This window comes from Ochotona curzoniae, unplaced genomic scaffold (assembly GCF_017591425.1).
Source record: "Ochotona curzoniae isolate NIBS_2020 unplaced genomic scaffold, NIBS_Ocur_1.0 scaffold_3208, whole genome shotgun sequence".
In the NCBI taxonomy this organism is placed as follows: Eukaryota; Metazoa; Chordata; class Mammalia; order Lagomorpha; family Ochotonidae; genus Ochotona; species Ochotona curzoniae.
In genome coordinates this window covers 10,685,256-10,704,163 of record NW_024467106.1, presented here as the reverse complement: position 1 = coordinate 10,704,163, position 18,908 = coordinate 10,685,256, and the positions used below count along the sequence as shown (strand labels likewise).

Genomic DNA, 18,908 nt, shown 5'->3' with positions numbered 1-18,908 from the left:
TACAAGAAACTAGGATTAAAAGAGAGCCAATATCAATTACTTTAGCAGTTTTATTAGGTCTCGGAGTAGCAGCTGGAATTGGGACCAGGGTCGCAGCTATAACCACCCAAGACTCCAAAATGTCAGAACTCCAGAGCTTAGTGGCAGAGGACATACGAGCACTAGAAGACTCGATCTCTAAACTTCAGGAATCCTTAACCTCCTTATGAGAAATAGCTCTCCAAAACAGAAGAGGGCTAGATTTAGTCTTCCTCCAACAAAGAGGCTTATGTGCAGCTTTAAAAGAAGAGTGTTGTTTCTATATAGATCACTCGGGAGTCGTAAAAGACACTATGAAAAAATTAAAAGAAAGATTAGATCAACGAAAATGGGAACACAGAGACAAACAGGGATGGTTTGAATCCTGGTTAAACCAGTCTCCATGGCTGACCACCCTTATTTCCACCTTAATAAGGCCTCTCCTAATTCTATTACTATTACTAATTATTGGTCCTTGCATTTTTAACCGCTTGATTGCCTTTATTAGAGAAAGAATTAGTACTGTGCAAGTTTTAATATTAAGACAACAATATCAATGGGTAAATTCTCAAGATGAAGAGGTTGAAATCCCATGATTGGGATTTAGTTACAAGAAAAAGGGGGGAATGAAGGGAAAAGTTCAGAATAGAAGAATTTAGATTTAGAGTAGAAAAGTTTAATTTGCTTCTTTGCTTCCTACACTTTGCTTGCTAAGAATAGCTGAATAAGATGTCTTTGGTAAATGATTTAAGAGAACAACGTGCAAAGGCACCATATATTCCGGAGACCATTGGAGGATAGGAATGCTCCCAAGAATTGTATTCCAGGAGACAATTGAAAGATAAAAATGTTCCCAAGACTTGTTTTCCAGGAGACAATTGGTGTAAAGGAAGTTCCCAAAATTAGAGAAGCTCAAAGGTGACAAAAAATAGAAATGAATTCCTAATGTCAATGACTATTCAGCCCTATATTGTAACTTCCTAGTTTTATGGCTATGCAATGTTTATTCAGCCCTGTGTTGTGACTTCCTAGTTTTATGGCTATGCAATGTTTATTCAGCCCTGCATTGTAAACTCCCACGACTATGTGATGTTTGAGCTCTTTAGAAAGTTCCTAGTTTTGTTCTAAATTTAGTTTTTAACCTATTGTGCCAGCAAAACTTGATCTATAAAAACTGGGTAATGTACAGCGAGCAGCACGGATGTGTCATCCTCCTGCGTGAGGAACTGACCTCCGTCCCAGCGCGCTGGCATCTGAATAAACCCTCCTGCTTTTGCATCAAGCCTGTCTTCGCTGATCATTGGGGTGACACATATTCTCGTGGATCGGTAAGGCTGTCCCCACTCCACTCCGCGCGGCCTTACAGGGGAGTCTTCTGAAGCTGACGGTCATTTGCAATCGGATCAAATCCCCCTGTAGGCATATGGTTGGGGCCACTCTCCAGGACACTCCAGATAATGCAAACCAGGGTGGGGTTAGAAGTCTGAAAGTGGTTACTGTCAGCAAAATTAGCGGAGGGAAGGGGAGGGTTAAATGGCCATTCCTATACCCAGGTGTACCAGCCACTGGCGAGACTGCCCTGAGCTAAAGGCTCTGCACCTTCAAGATCTTCAGCGCCAAAATGACCCGATTTGGGAAATGTGTCCTCTTTATAATGTAGGAAAATAGACATGTAAACAGTTTAGAAGTGGTTAAAGACAAAGTTTCCAATGTGTTTTTGTCCCAGTGCCTCCGAAGACAAAAAAAAGTTAATACATTTTAAAGACCCTAGTCTGTTTTCTGGCAATCACACCTGACAATATCAGTAACCACTAGCCTCTTTGGGGGCTGGCTTCGCCGGAGTTTTACCCTATGAAGCCCAAAGTTGTTTAACTCAGTGCTAATTGAGGACAGAGGCCCCAATCACGTGGATTCCTGAGTTCCTTTAAATGTTGGTATTATGTTTTTGCCTTGGAATGACATGGACCAGGGCGTAACAGAATCATGCAGGAGGTATTACATCAACACATATGTTTGACCACTTTGCTGACTGCGGAGGGTTGGTGCGGGAGAACCCTCACTTTGAAAGAAACATGGCAGCATTCCTCACTTAGGGAGTGAATCATCGGACGGAAGATCTTCCTCTCTGTCTCTCCTCTCTATATATCCGCCTTTCCAATAAAAAAAAATAATAAAAATAAATCTAAAAAAAAAAAAGATTTACTTATTTTCATTTGAAAGGCAGGTTTACAGAAAGAAGGAGAGACAGAAAGATCTTTCATCCACTGGGTGACTCCCAAGTGGCCGTGACAACCAAAATTGAACTGATCCCAAGTCAGGAGCTAGGAACTTCCATGGGGTGTCCCATGTGAGTGCAGGGTTCCAAGGCTTTGTATGATTATCTGCTGCTTTTCCAGGCCACAAGCAGGAAGATGGAAGGGAAATGGAGCAGCTGGGACATAAACTGGCACCCATATGGGATCCTGGCACTTGCAAAGTAAAGATTTAGCTACTGAGCCATTGCTCCAGTCCCAAAGTACAATTTTTTAAAAAGATTTTTACTGGAAAGTCAGATGTACAGAGAGGAGAAGAGACAGAGAGGAAGATCTTCCATCTGCTGGCTCACTCCCCAAGTAGCTCCTATGGCCAGAGTTGAGCCAATCTGAAACCAGGAGCCAGGAACCTCCTCTGGGTCTCCCGTGTGGACGTAGGGTCCCAAAGCTTGGGCTGTCATCGACTGCTTTCCAAGTCCACAAGGAGGGAGCTGGACGGGAAGCAGGGCCACCTGGACATGAACTGGCACCCAAATGGGATCCTGACTTGTGCAAGACAGGACTTTAGCCAATAGGCTACTGCACTGTACCCAAAAGATCTAATTCTTACACAGTGAAATTCGTCTAAAAAAAGTGTGCAGTTGGTTGGAATTTAGAATACTTATGCAATCATCAACACCATAAGATCCAGAACACTTAGCATGGGTGTGTCTTTGTGCAGTCTCCCCATTGTTTATAAAGTATTTATTTGTTAGAAAGTGAGTTCATGCTCTTATTCAGATTCATTCCTCTCCATTCCCCTAGTGGCCAACCAAAGCCTAGAGCCTGGACTCAAACCAGGTCTCCTGAGTGAATGACAGGGACCCAGTTACTTGAGCTGTCACCACCACCTCACAGGGTCTTCATCAGTGGGAAGCTGGAGCTAGGGATTGAACCCACATGCATCTTAACCACTAAACACCTGCACCTGCTACCGTTTTTAAGTTTGGAAATTTCACCTTAAGAAAAAGGTATTAAGAATTTGGAAGCCCATGGGGCCCCGGCGCCGTGGCCTAGTGGCTAAAGTCCTCGCCTTGAATGCACTGCCAGAATCCCATATGGGCGCCGGTTCTGATCTGAGCAGCTCCACTTTCTGTCCTGCTCCCTGCTTGTGGCCTGGGAAAGCAGTTGAGGATGGCCCAAAGTCTTGGGACCCTGCACCCGTGTAGGAGACCTGGAGGAAGTTCCTGGCTCCTGGCTTCAGATTGGTGCAGCAGTGGCCGTTTGGTCCCTTGGGGAGTGAATCATCGGATGGAAGATATTTCTATCTCTCTCACCTCTCTCTGTATATATCTGACTTTGTAATAAAAATAAATAAATCCTAAAAAAAGAATTTGGAAGCCCTGGCAACGGTGAACACTGCATTCCCAAAGAGCCACAGCTGTCTTGCTGCTTTTATTTTTTGCAGGTCTCCGTGGTTAACATTAACCAACTGAGTCAACTGACGTGCCCGCCAAGTGCATTATGGGGGAGGACTGTGGGATGAACTCTGGGAAAGCCTACCTGGAGCAGTCAACCTGGCAAGAGCAGTGGGTTCCCTGAGGAGAGGAGGAGGTAGCAAGCACACCTTAAGGCACTGGAGACTTACAGGAAGATCCTGATGGACGGGTGGAAACGGAGAAGCTGTTTTGAGTGGTTGAGTTGTTTATGTGATCTGTGGGTTTCTGGGGGTCTTGTGTCCTGTACGACTTTGAGAATTCTGTGATTTTTGTTTGAATGGGAAAGTAGATTTTTGCAGGGTTGCAGGCACACCTGTGGCGCCGGAACTGTGAATTTCTAGAGTAAGGAGTGCCCCGTGAAAATCCTTTTTTTGTGGGCCCCCTTTAACAGTCTTCTGCGGGGCTGAGGCAGGATGGAGCCAGCTGGTGCCGGCGGCGCCGGGGGCGTGCCCGAGGGTAGGCAGCGGGTCTGGGGCGGAGCGGAGCAGGCCACAGGTGGCACTAAGAGAGGGCCGTTAAGGACGGTGCCCGCCCAGCAGCCGCACCTAGCCCGAGAGCGTCATTAGCTGCAGCTGTATCCCCGACCTACCAGGGACGCCATGGACAAGCCAAGCGCTTGGTGCGCTCCGCCAGGCTGTCCGAGGCCCCCTATCTTTCTGTGCCTGCTGGTGAGTGCCCTATGCTGTGACGCTGCGCGCCACCTCACTCTGTAGCTTCATCTGGGTGGGTGGGGGCTGGGAATAAGGGTGAAGGTTTGTCTGCATTGCTTCTGGGCTTGGACTGGAGGCAGGCAAGAGGCTAGCAGGGAAAAAGCTTAGAGACACTTCTAGGTGTCCTGGGGATTGTGGGAGTGACTTATCAAGGTTCTCCGCACATCTGCTCTCCCTGCCTTGGGACAAGGGGCCTGGATTGGGTTTCACAACTAGGGTGGAGAAAAGGGGAGTCCTGGGAAGTTGTGAGAACTTAGTGGCCCCAGATAGATTCCTTTTCTTTTGAAACTACCGTTACCACCTCACTTGTCTGCCGTTTCCTGGGGCCTCTTTCTCCTCTCGGAACCACTTTAAAGTGGCAGGTGTTAGGTGGGTACAGAGTAACCCCGGTAGTGGAGCGGGGAGGTGGGAAGCTCTGTGGTGGAGAATCAGAAGCCATGGATTGGAGCCCGGTTCTGTTGCTCACTTTGTGGGTGATTTCCCCCCTTTGAAATTTAAGCGAACTCCTGTTTTGGTTTTTTTTTTTTTCTTTAAGTTCTAGGGAAATGTGCAAACTCAGTGTTGTATTCATTTTGAAGGCATTTACAGATTTTTTGATCCTAGGAGGTTGAAAAGTTCCATGCCACCAGGCTAGGTAAATCGGTGAGGCCCCTTCTGCCTTCCCACAGGAAGTCGGATCTACCCCGAACCTCCTGATGCAGACACGCTGGGAGAGAAAGGCACATGAAATAGGAAATCATCAAAAAGTTACACAGGAAGTGTTTTCTAAGGATGGGGTAAATTAAAAAAGAAAAGAAAAGACCTGTAGCTGTAGTAAAAGAAATTTTTAAAAAAATGCCATCTTAAAGAAGCTTTTCTTTAAAAATCTGTTGAAGCTCTTTTTCCTGTCAAGAAAAAGGTTAGGGCGTGTTGTGATGTTTGCATTTCCCATCGATTTTGCATTACTATAAAGTCTGTTGTAGACCAGCACGATATCATGTTGAACTCTCCTGCTTCTGATATGTTGCTGACGTGGCCCGCAAGCATTTTTCAGGCATATAATCTTTGCCAGGAGCGGTAGGGTGCTGAAAATACAGACATGAAGAGGGGGAGGCATAGAAAAGGGACTGTGGGTGGCGGTGTGGTCAGAAGCACGTTTAACAGTAGTCCCGTGTGCACTGATGCCAGCAGCACCTCTTCTGATGTCCTGGCGGTGGTGATACGGTCTCCAGACATTGCCAAATGTGTCGGGGAGTCAAGTCTCCCCAAACTGAGATTTGCCAGAATGATTGAAGCTTGAAAAGGAGTGGTCTTCTGAGGGTTGCCTTTGACGTCATGTAGCTGCACGGCTGGCAGTGTGCCCATGTATCCTGTTCACTGCCAAAAGCCCTGCTTATACTGGGTGACCTAACTGGCAAATCTAGCTAAGTCTTAGTAGCGGTGTTTTACTGGTGTATTCAGTAGTCTGTACTTAAAGAGATCCTTCTATGTGCCATGGATGGTGCTGGAAGGAACAATGGTGAGCAAAGCCCAGTCTGTTTCTTGATTCAGTGATCACATGTTGCTGTCCTTATCTTGTTTGAACCCTTGGCATTGGTGAAATACGTAGCCAAGTGTCAAGATTTCCAATCTTGAATGTTTATGGAAGGGAGAGAAGAAGTAACTTACCAAAGGCTACAGACAACTAGCAATACTGGCCTTAGGATTTAAAACTTTCCAAATTATTTTATTTATTTATTTATTTATTTTTACACTTATTTGGAAGGTAGAGGAGATAGAGACAGATGGCTTCTGTCTGGTGTTTCACTTCTCCAAATGTCCACACAAGGCAGGGCCACGCCTGGAAACTCAGTGTGGGTTTCCTTTGAGAGTAGCAGGCCCCAAATGGCTTGAGCTGTCTCTGTGTTTTAGCAAGCAGCTGATGTGAGAATCAGAGGTGGGACTCACACTTGAGTCCTCTGGTGGGGTGTGCCCATCCTATACATCAAATGCCTGCCCTGGACCTAGGGTTTCAATTCTGCTTCAGCCCCGCGTGGCATGGCCTAATGGCTAAAGTCCTCGCCTCGAATGTGCTAGGACCCCATATTGGCACCAGTTCTAGTCCAGGCATCTCCGTTTCCCATCCAGCTCCCTGCATGTGGCCTGGGAAAGCAGTCAAGGATGGCCCAAAGCCTTGGGCCCTTGCACCTTGCACCCACGTGGGAGACCTGGAAGATGTTCCTGGTTCCCGGCTTTGGATTGTCTCAACTCCAGCCATTGTAATCATTTGGGGAGTGAACCAGACGATGGAAGAGCTTTCTATCTGTATCTCCTTCTCTCTATCTGCCTTTCCAAATAAAAATAAATAAATCTTTTTTTAAATTTTTTTTTTAAAGATTTATTTTTATTATTTTTTCATTGGAAAGGCGGATATACAGAGAGGAGAGACAGAGAGGAAGATCTTCGTCCAATGATTCACTCCCCAAGTGAGCGCAACGGTCGATGCTATGCTGATCCGAAGCCAGGAGCCTCTTCCGGGTCTTTCACGCGGGTGCAGGGTCCCAAAGCTTTGGTCCGTCCTCGACTGCTTTCCCAGGCCACAAGCAGGGAGCTGGAAGGGAAGCGGGGCTGCCGGGATTAGAACCGGCGCCCATATGGGCTCCCGGGCGTGCAAGGCGAGGACCTTAACCACTTGCGCCACCACGCCGGGCCCAAAAATAAATAAATCTTAAAAAAAATTCTGCTTCATAGTGCTTTTTTCCCCTCTGTTATGGTATGATTCATATTGTCATCCTAAAAAAAATCAGTAAAACTTTTCTGAAATGCCTGGTATTTCTTCTTTTTTCCCGTTCTTGCACAATCCCTGTTTTACTTCAGAGGACTAATGTAGTGTGCTGAATTGGAGACATGAGTAGGAGAGAGGGAAGGAATGCAAAACCCAACCCAGACAGGCCTGCAGTCATACCGAAGCTAAAGACATAAAACACCTCTCAGGCCCTGCCAGGAGTAAGGAGCCAGGACCCAGGCAACACTGGGAAGGAGTGGGAGGACAGAGGTGCATTTGAGCAGAGCGTGAGCCGGGGGCCGAGGTGAGAGAAGCAGGCTCCTGTTCAACCTCCGCTAAGCCACAGTCTGACTCCTTGCAAGTTCCTGCTATCCCTGTTAATAGCTCCATTGTATTGCATCCCACCCCCTCCTCCTGCCGCCCGAAGCAGGGAACCCTGGAATGGAAGGTGTCCTCATGCTCATTTTCTTACATTTTATATGTTTTCTCTTAAAATAGTAGGAAAAGTTTGATCTTTGCATGTGATTCTTAGCTGATAATTTGTTTTGGTTTATGTTAATTATTTGAACAGCTGAGTGAGAGATCTTCCATCTGCTGATTCATTCCCCAAACACCTCCAACAGCTAGGGCTGGGCCAGGTCGTCTTCAGAAGTCTGAAATTCCATCCAGATCTTCCCTGTGGATGGCAGGGACCCAAATATTTGAACCATTACTTGCTGCTTAGCAAGGTGTGTGCCTTAACAGGAGACTGGGTTGGATACTACAGTAGTGGAATGCTGGCATCCTAAGTGGCATTGAATCATGGTGCCAACTACCTACTCCCTTGGTTAAGGATTTTAATGTCTTTTTCATGAGTCATTGAAATGCCTTTCTACCTAGGCTGCCTTCTGCTCATTCTTAGTCTGCCCATTTCTATTTCTCTATTCGGTTTGACCATATTATCACTCACCTGCTTAGACTTCTAAGGGCATCTTCTCACCTGAGTACAGGCCTCAAACCCCTTGGTGTGACCCTTTGCTTTCAATTCTGGCTAATTTCCTCCTGACTTTTTCACACTCACCCTCCACTGTACACTGAGGGGTCTGCAGATGCACTATTTCATGTGTCCTTAAATGCTTGTTGAGTTCGCACATAGTATCCTTTATCCCCCGCAATGTGCCCCCTCTTCCTCTAGTCCTCATTATTTCACATTCAACTCAGCACCTTCTCTTTGAAGCCTTTGCCTGCCTTGCTCCTTGCAGTTCTCAGTTACACAAGCACGGGTTTCATTGCTTTAAAAGGAGTTTGTTTGCAAGCCTGTGGTTTCCACAAGACTGGACAGTCTCTGGTATATATACCACATGAATGGAGGTGAAGTTACTTTCTATTATATCAATAGATTTAAGAGCTTATTTGTAATCTCCAGGAGCATAACAGTTCAGTTGATGCCACTTGGTATTTCCTCCAGCAGCAGTTTTGTCTGATATATTAAAAAAAAAAAAATGGATTTCAAGTCATTCAAACTTGAGTCTTTAGCATGGCTTCCTCAGTTGGAAGACAGACTCTCTGAGCAAATTTCTTTACTTTTGAGCCTCCATTTTCTTCTCCTATCAGCAGTAATTTAAGCACTAAAGCTCAATGCAGATCTTGGTAATTATTTTGCAGGTGGGAAGTAGAGATGAAAAGATAGTCGCAGCATTGGTTGCAGCCTGCCTGAGCTGTAAAGCATTGGATTGGGGATGTTTCTGCTGACTCCTCCTCTCCTTTTTCCACCACACAGATCCTGACCACTTCCTTCCTAATGTACCCCATGCTCAGGACCATTAGCCTGCAGCTGCACTCAGCTATCACTGGCAGCTATGTTTCTGGCACCCACTCCATTGTCTTTGTCAACTGTCCCAACGAGCAAATTGCCAAAGACATTGCCAGGTAAGGTGAAGAGACCAGAGGGCTCCTGGATGGTTCAGGGAGGTACGGGATGCTCCACAGGCTACTTGGGATCTTTCTCTATGTTCTGACAACCCCCTTGATCCAGTGGTAAAAACACACCTGTCTGGTTGAGGTGACAGGAACATAGCTAAATGCTCCCCTAATCATGCTACAGCTGGGCCTAGAGATGCTGAGTGACACATAATGGGATAAAACAGATGGGAGACCTATAGGGTTGGGTGGTTTACTCAATGTGTAAAGGTCAGACAACAGTGTCACCCTGGGGGTTGGGAATTCAGGTCTCCTATTTGTTGGCTCAACTGTCTTCATGGAGCAGTTCTCTTTGCTCAATGCTAGAAGAACTCAGGACAAGTAAGAAGGAGTCTTTCTAGAAGCCACTGAGGATGGAAAGAGGTGGGCTAGACTTGGAATTAAGCCAGGGTTTGAATCTTGATGCTGCTTCTTACTGGGTTGTCTTGGGCAAATCATTTCTTTCCTTTCAGTGTGAATTTCCTAAATTTGTAGGGGTACAATACCACCTTCCTTAAGAATGGTTGGGAGATTAAATGATAGGAAATATATACAGGGTAGACTCACTACATGCAATGTAGTAGATGCTTAGTAAATGTCAGAATTTTCTCCCTTTTCCACTCTGTAGATGCAGCCTTGAAGGTTAATGGGACAGGGAGGTAGTGGGTTTGGCACTTCAATTCCTTCTTGCTTTGTAATTCAGCATTCTTCACACACACACACACATTTAAGTTCTTTTAATTCCATTTTTTGGTGCACATTTATTTGAAAAGCAGTTAGAGAGACAGAGAGAGAATCTTCTATCCTTTTGTTTAACCCTAGACAGCCAAAGTATCTGGAGCTGAGTCCAGCTGGAAGCCAGGAACCAGGAATTCAGTCCAGGTCTCCCACATGGGTGGCAGAAATCAGCTACTTGAGCCATTACCTGCTGCTTCCCTAGGTGCACATGACAAGAAGCTAAGATCAGCAGCCAGGCAACTCTGATATGGGATGCAGATGTCAGAAACTGTAGGCCAAATGTCCATCCCCATACTTATTTTAAAATACTGATTTTTAATTGGTTTATTAACTGTCTGTGTATTCTGCCCCAGCCCTGGCTATTGTGACCATTTAGAGGGTAAATCAGTAGATGAAGATCTCTCTCGCCTTTTTTTTTAAGATTTATTTATTTATTGGAAAGTCAGATATACAGAGAAGAAGAGAGAGAGAGAGGAAGATCTTCCATCTGATGATTCACTCCCCAAGTGAGCGCAATGGCTGATGCTATGCCGATCCGAAGCTAGGAGCCAGGAACTTCTTCCAGGTCTCCCACATGGGTGCAGGGTTCCAAAGCTTTGGGCCATCCTCGACTGCTTTCCCAGGTCACAAGCAGGGAGCTGGATGGGAAGTGGAGGTGCCGGGATTAGAACCGGCGCCCATATGGGATCCTGGCGCATTCAAGGCGAGGATCCTTTAGCTGCTAGGCCACACCTCCGGGCCCCTCTCTCTCCTTCTCTTTTCTTTCTGGAAGTCTGCTTTTCAAACAAATAAGTAAATTAATGCTGAAACAAAATCTACTCTGCCTTCAGGGCAGTGTGTGGTGGTTATGGAATATGCTACTTCGAGTGAGGAGGGTCATGAGGTGATATCTAATGTGCATTTTCTGTTGCTAGAACCATCACAGATTGGCTAATTTACAGATAATAAAAGCTTGTTTGGTTTATAGCTCTACAGTCTGGGAAGTCCCAGAGCATGGCACTAGCATGGTAAAGGTCTTCTTCCTGCTCCATCACACGTGGAGTATATCGCCAGGAGCTATGAGCAAGCGCACCTCCTCTTATGAAGCCACCAGTGCCCATCCTCAGGACCTCATCTAATCCTAATCACCTCCTCAAATCCCATCCTCAAATATCATTAATATAGTAATCGAGGGATTATGTTTATGACATATGAATATGCGGTCAAGGGGACACCCAAGCCATGCAGCTGCCTACTTAGACTCTGGTTTCCTGGGTAATCCCCCATCGCTGAAGATCATGGCTCTTCCTTCGTGACTGCCATCCTCTCCCTTTTTCTTAGAGCGATACTGGATAAGAAGCTGGCTGCCTCTGTGAACATCCTGCCCAGAGCTGCTTCACTGTGAGTTTTGCCAGGTTCACTCAGGGGGAGGGGAATGCTGGGGTCAGGTTCTGGCTGATGGGAAGCAAGTGAACCAACGGGGTTGTCAAAAAGTAACTCGGTGACATTTAATCGGTCAGCAGTTGACAACTGATGTTTAGAGGAGGTGAATCCATCCGTAGGTTCATGTCATCGAAGAGAAGTGAAAGTAGCTTTTGTGTAGAGAAGGGAGGAGGGGACACCACAGTTTAGAGATAATGTTGTTTTGCACATTTGTTGATCAAATTAGTTAACCTGTTGTTAGCAAGGAAGTCATGTTAGGCATCCCATCCTAATATACACATGATAGAAACCAAATGGCCAGAGAATTGTCTGTGGGCAAGAAAGAAAAATTGAATTAATAATGAACAGAAATTATAAAAAATAGGTTTTGTCTTTATGAGGCAGCGCCTAGGCAAATATTAAATTTGTAATGATGGAGACCCCTAAACATAGAGATTCACAGATATACAAACAGACTGAAATGAGTGATGCTAACAGCTTTTGACAGGCAAGGTCATCTGCTGGGGGCAGATTAGGGGGAGATTAGGTAGATTACCTATATTGTAATTTGAGGTTATTTACATACAATTTGCAATCTGAATACTCTGTCTTCTGTGTAATGAGAAGTTAGCAGCCAAATAAATATTCATATTTGTAAGCCAAGAAGGGGTGTCAGAGAAAACAATTTCTATGGCCTTGGGGTTCTTGGGAAAAAAATGGAATTCAGCATATGTGCATGGCTGCACAGGTACTGGCTGTCTTTCCTTCAGACTGCAAACACTTGGCCTCTCCATTTTCCTTGTTAAGTTCTTTCTGCCTCCCAGCACAGGCTGTGCAGGAGTTTTATGTCTTATTCTACCCAATCATTCTCTTTTCTTCTCTACTCCCAAAAGAGAGAGAAAGCATGTGCTTTTTGTAGGCAAGAAGAGGAAAGTGCTATATAATGAAAGCCCACCTTTACCCCCGATGCTGTCAATCCCTGAGTGGTGGACACCATCTAGACCTGCGTGTGGCACCTGGGTATAGCCACGTTTTCAATCTGGGACCTCCAACCCAGGTCCACTCAGTCTCTCTGAAGTGGGGTCCAAGTTTCTGAGTTTGTAAAGGTTGTACATACAGGTGATTGATGTTCAGCCCACGCAGGAGCCTGTGTCTGGGAACTGGACTGGAATTTCATTCAGCCACATGTTCCTTTTTGCTTGTGAACGATCCTTTTACCACGGTCCTGTGACACAGACAGGCCTGTAGCCTTGGTCATCCATGGTTTGCCCTGAGTGTCCATGGTCTTTCCATGCTAAATTTCTTTCCTCTCCTGTGATGCTGTCCTCATACTGTCTGCTGAACATTATCACTGACTTTTCAGCTTCTAAAACTTTGGCTCTTTAATAAGGCTTACTTTTCCCCGTGAACTGAGTTTTTTATTTGCCAGTGGATATGTGACTTTAAGAGCCAGTGTTAAAGTAGTGCAAGTGCATGGCGGTGGAGGGGAGGGCGGGCAGGATCAGAGGAGGGCATGGCACAATGGCTCAATTGGTTCATCCTTCCAGCTATAAGTGCCAAAATTCCACATGGGTGCCAGTTCATGTGCTAGCTGCTGCACTTCCCATCCAGCTGCTTGCTTGTACCCTGGGAAAGCAGTGGAGGATGGCCAAATGCCTTGGGACCCTTTGCCCACCTGGGAGACCCAGAAAAAGCTCCTGGTTCCAGATTGCCTCAGCTCTGGCTATTGTGGCCGTTTGAGGAATGAACCAACAGACGGAAGATCGTTGTTTCTCCTTCTCTCTGTAAAATTTGACTTTCAAATAAAAATAAATAAAATCTTATAAACAAAAACAAAACAAAGCAAGCAAGCAAACAAACAAAAAACCATACTGCCGGCACAAAAGGACTGGAAGGCCTTAGCATTCATTTGCCCAGTTTGGAGGTGAGGAGGCCTAGACATTTCCACAGGGCCGAGCTAGGGTGTGCCTTCCCGCAGCCTGTTAAGGAAAAAAACCTGAGGCAGATGGTAGCATACCACAAGAGTAAAACATCTCACTTGTAGGCCTCGAGTGGTAGTGAACCTCCCATCTTCAGGAATGTTCCAGCCATATCAGAATGGTTGGGCTGGATGACTTCTGGAGATCTGGCCAGTTCAAGACTTTCTGTAGACTTGGACAGATTTTTTAGAAGTGTCTTCTTAATCACCTACTTAGGCCAGTTGACACTCCACTGGGTTCCTCTTGTAAATATCATAATTTGATTTTGTTCTCTCCTCCAGGTACTTTTGGAAAGGAGAAATTGAAGAAGCCACTGAGATCCTGTTGGTGAGTGAGGATGGGGTTAGAGTGAGGGAAGGAGATTGCGGGCTGAGGCCAAGACCTTTCTGTAAAATTGCTGGTGACAGAGCCTGGCGCAGTAGCCTAGTGGCTGAAGTCCTCGCCTTGCACCCGTTGTGATCCCGTATTGGCACTTGTTCTAATCCCGGCAGCCCCGCTTCCCATTCAGCTCCCTGCTTATGACCTGGGAAAGCAGTCAAGGATGGCCCAAAGCCTTGGGACCCTGCACCCACGTGGGAAACCTGGAAGAAGCTCTGGGTTCCTGGCTTTGGGTAGGCACAGCTCCAACCGTTATGTCTGCTTGGGGAGTGAATCATCGGACGGAAGATCTTCCTCCGTCTCTCCTCCTCTCTGTATATCTGATCTTCCAATAAAAATAAAATAGATCTTAAAAAAAAAAATTGCTGGAGACAGGGCCTGGTGAGCTGGGTGGGAGGAGTGCTGTCTCCTGTACGCCGGATGAAGGTGCGGTGGCAGAGCTGGGCCCAGGTGCTGCCAGCAGTGACTGTGTTTCCTTCTCTCACAGTTAATCAAAACAAAGACTTCCAAGGTCCTTCTGTTGTCCAGCTATATCAGGTAAGGCTGCCTCTGTTCACGTGTGTTTACCACGGGGCCAGCCTGGGCTGGACTGGGTATTAAGTGAGTGAGCTTGCCAAGTGGAGATGTGTGGTCTCTCCACCAACCTGTGTATGCCCCTGAACAAGTCCTTGTCCCTCTGTGAGCCTCAGATTGTCCGTGTGTCAATTGGGGTTTCATAGAATAAGACCGTTCAAACCAGTCGGTCTCTAAATATTAGAGGCCTTTACATGCATAAAGACTGATACACTAAACAATTTTATTTGTGGTTTGCATTAGTGCTTGTTATGTCAGACATTAGAGCTGAGAGATTTAAAAATTTTAATTCATTTAAATGAACTGAGACCATTATGTACTAACATAATGTATTTTAATGGAAAGTAACCATATTTTCTATAAATGAATTAAGTGAGGATGATAGTATCTGACTTTTTTTTTTTGTAGAATTTGGCTTAATAAGACAATGAGCTCTCTTCAAAAGCATCTTTAAATGTTGGTATGATTTTTAAGCTCATAGTGATTAATTCCAAATTTCCAAAACTTTAGTTTTTGCTTAAGAATAGGAATTTCATCCTTGGCAACAATTTTTGCTCTACGGTGTTTTCATCTGAGCATCATACCTTTGTGTTTGGGAAAATGTCTCCTTGATAGTGAAGTAATTGTTTAAAACAGCAGACTGGTTTGTTCAGGGTGCAAGCGAAACGGTGCTTACCCCAGAGTGACTAGTGTATGACTCGGACAAGCCTATATCAAGCAGTGAATCTAGGTATAGAGCAGACATGCTTTCTGTGTGCTTTCCATTTTACCACACAGAATGTTAAAAAGGTCATTTTTTTTTCAAAGGTTGACATTTAATAAAAATGGAAACTTGTATAACTTGACCATAATGTCAAGTGAAACTGAGATGGAAGTGTGCTGGGGAAGAACACGGTGACAGCAAGTACAGGTTGATGCCACTGTCTTGGCTCATGCTAATGTGGCTGCAGTTTCACCCATTGTTGCATTCCATCAGCTACCATCAGTGTAACTGTCAGCCCAATAAATACAACGGTAACTAACGAAGTAAAATTGTTACGAAAGTGGTTTGGCTGATAGACCCCATGAAGAGTCTCAAAGAACTCCTAAGGCCAGCAGTCTTCCCTGTGAAAGCCACTAGTCCAGATATTCACTGCCAGCACTTGGCTGGGGGAGTTGATCAATTTGACTATCTGGGCAAATGGAGACTCTAAGGTGGACTATATCAACCAGTGGATTCTGGAGAGATTTCATCGTGTTTGGAGTGGTGAGATCGGTAGTAATTCAGAACTGTTACACTATCCAAACCTCTTGAGCAAGACCCTTGGAGCATGCCCCACATTGGGGACCCTAGGGTAGTGCGTGGGACTGTCCTCCATTCAAGGATACAGAGGCATTTGGGAGGGTGGGTGTGGCTTCTCACCCCCCTTATCACCCTCCTTCCTCCAGAAACAGGAAGGAAAAAAAGAGAATATGGAAATAATGGTCTCACTCACCTTCCTGTAGCCCTTGACCCTTATCATCCTAACTAGCTATGTAAAAATCATGAAAAAAAAAAAAGAGAGGATTGCCACAAAAGAGAGAGAGAGAGAGAGAGAGAGAGAGAGAAGCACTGGTCAGATCCAGTGGTTCTCAATGCTGGCTAAATATCACAATCACTTAGTGATATTTTCAAACATACCAATGTAGGTCCATCTCACACATTCTGATTTATGTTGGCTGGAGTGGGGACTGAGTTGCTTCTGACATATAGCCAAGGATGTGAGCCATCTATCTGGATGATAAAATTCCTTCCCTTCACATCTGGGAGAACTAGGATTCTATTAAATCTAGCTATGGAAAAGGTCCCCCTAGCACCACTTTAGCACAAGGGAGGAAAGGAGACACCTCTGGTAGAGCCATCACTGCTGAGAAATTACAGCCTTACTGGTGGACACTGTCTTGGTTCAGAGCTTGACCCATGTCAAAACATGCCCACCACACACTTGCTAGTTGTAGCGAAAGTGCCTACAAGATAGTAATACTTTGTATGTCTCAACTGCCCCACCTATAAAATCAGGATCATACTAATAGATTGTGATGTGTATTGGAACTGTGAAGTACTTCACAGCATGGACTAGAACCCTCATTAGACAGATGGCGAGCTGAGATCCAAGTCCTCATGTTTCATCAGCCGGGGAAAGCAAAGGGAACTTGTACCACATGATGAGGAGACAGAGGTTACTGCAGGCTTGAGAACTCAGGGAAAGCTCCTTAGAAAAGATCAGTGGTTAAGCTGGGTATTGAGGCGGTAGAGCAACATCTGATTGACCAGTAGGAGCGAGGAGAGTTTTCTAGGTGGGGAAAAGAAGTCAAAAGAGTTGGGAGAGGGCTGTTCAGGAAAGGAATAGCAATGTTATGGGAGGGTGATTATTGAATGCATGCAGTGCCAGTTGATATAATGATCAGTGGTCTGTATACCTTGCTTTATTTAACCCTCAATAACCCAATCATGTGGATATTCCTATTTCCTGTATTTCAGGGGCCTTTGAAGAAAACATTTAGTAACTTTCCCCTAGTCTCTCCCACAGTTGCTCAGGGCAGACTTGGAGTTTGATCCCATATCTGTGAGACCCTTAAGCCTTCTGGCCCACCTGTTAACAGATGAGACCTGGGCTCGGGAGTGCTGAGCAACTGCAGGACAGGATGGCCATGGCAGACTGTTGGGGTCCTCCTGGGAGCTGGCCATCTGGCTTTTTAGCATGGGTTGGTTCTAATCATCATCCCTCGCCGGGGTGTGCTTTCTTTCCCAAGGTTGATCCATCCTTTTGAAATCCCGGAAGTCTTCAGTCTTCCCATGGACCATGGAGATGTACAGTATTTAAAGTGGCTTGAGGAGGGTATGGAGGAAGACTGAGTGGGAGAAGCTTCTGCGTGTGTGGCCAACTCCATTGGCTCGGCCTCCATCAGCTGCAATCTTGGGAAAAAGAAGCCTCTTGTTACCTCTCAGCTTCTCCAGAGTCCAGGTTCCTGTCAGCATCGAGGCACCACCTATCCTGTGGAGGCTGAAAGTCCCAAGTTCCTGAGGCAAGAAGAGAGGGCTGGGTTAGTCAAGCCAACCGGGAGCACAGGGAAATGTGTTTGTGAGTGCTTCATGCTCTAACGTGGCCAGAAGGTGGAAAGGCAAGGATGGCTGTGTGTAGGGACTGTGGAGAGGAAGCAGGGAGAGTGAATTCACCTTTTTTAGTCACCGGGTTTACCTTGAGTTCCTGGGGTATGTTTGCCTTCCTGTTCTTTTGGGGAGGAATGGGCTTGAGGACCTTACTCCTCTTGGAGGTGCGGGGTTGGTTGCCTCTTCCCAGGAATACTGACAACTGCTCTATCCTGATAGATGCATTGCCAATGGCAGAATTCCAGGAGTCAAGATTATTCTTTGATCTGGAGGCTTAGTAGCTCCTGAATCCCAAAGAGGTGGTGTTGGGAATGACTGGGTGGGGGAATATTAGCACTGAGACACAGCACCCTGGATTGGGAGTTGGGAGTTGATACCTTCCTTATCTACAATAACCGTCACGAGATTGTGATGGTGAGGAAGTTCTGAGCCACTCTGCTGCCTTCTCCTTTAATCACAGAAGCAGAACCTGGAAACCGCTAGGCCAGTGTTCTTCAGTGGGGACTGCCTAGAGAGGGGTAAAGGTCAGAGGTCTCCCACTCAAATTCCTACCAGTGCTCAGGTACACTTTTTAAAAATGTGTTTTTTAAAATGGTTTAATAAAAAGTTTGGGAAGGCTTTGTGAGCTTGCTGCTGTAAGGCACTCTCTGTGGGTGCAGTACTGGAGAAAGCCAAATGGCAGGGAGGTGTAAGGATGGTGGTTTGTTGGCTGCAGGTGGAACAGCCCAGGTAGCTCAGGACTAGGGCTCCTCTGTCCCTGCTCCACAGGCAGGAAGAGACCAGGGAAGGTGGAAGCTGCAGAGCCATATGGTATAAGAGAGCGGACCCAGGTAGCTCTGCCCTGTGGCGATGGCAGGCAGTTTGGGGAAGGGTCCCCAGGCAGCTGTGATCTCCTGGGTGCAATGCCCATCTGCACAGATGTGTTACCTGCTCTCTGCGCTGACTGGCTCCCTGCAGGGAGGAAATCCTTTTGGCCTTTGAGCTTGTTATCTTTATGTGTCACAGTTAGCCTCATGTTCCTCAACTGCGAGCTGCTCAAGGCCGGAGACATGTCTGAACATCTTTGAGCTCTTGCAAACTGGCTACAAAACTAATGTTTCCAGGATGTCAACAACCAAAGCTATCTTTACAAGAACCGGTTACTTTGAAGTTGTAGGATAGGCAAAACCCAACAACTTTTCCATGGATTGTCTTCATGTGGGATTTATTTCAAAGGGGATTGTGGCCTTGATGGATTCATTTTCTGTGCTTCATTCTGTGTGTTATCAGAGAACTGTTGGTGGCCTTCCTTTGCCTTGGCAGTGTCAAAGTTGATCAGCTCTCTGGGCCACTATGGTCAAGCCAAGAACAGGAAACGTCAGTTTGTCAAGTTGGATGTTAAGAGAACCAAGACAAGAGCATGTAAGAGAGAAATGTCATCCACTGTCACTTGGTCTTGTTTTTAGGCTGATGCCATGTTATAAATGTGTGTGCTTGGCTCAAAGCTAATGCTCTGAACACTCTTATATACATTATGTACACTTTCTATACAAATCCTTTGGGTAGCGCTCTAAGAAACATTTTGAAAACA

General features: G+C 45.8%; 1 protein-coding gene across 1 annotated transcript; it reads left to right on the top strand.

The window, feature by feature from the left end:
* Window positions 1-4,347: 4,347 nt before the first annotated feature.
* On the top strand, window positions 4,348-17,083 carry LOC121144720 (protein CutA homolog). Its single transcript, XM_040963168.1, has 6 exons — window positions 4,348-4,416; window positions 8,961-9,109; window positions 11,198-11,257; window positions 13,539-13,584; window positions 14,123-14,172; window positions 16,981-17,083. The coding sequence occupies exons 1-6, from the start codon at window positions 4,348-4,350 to the stop codon at window positions 17,081-17,083; spliced, it is 477 nt and encodes a 158-aa protein (XP_040819102.1).
* The last annotated feature ends 1,825 nt before the right edge of the window (window positions 17,084-18,908 follow it).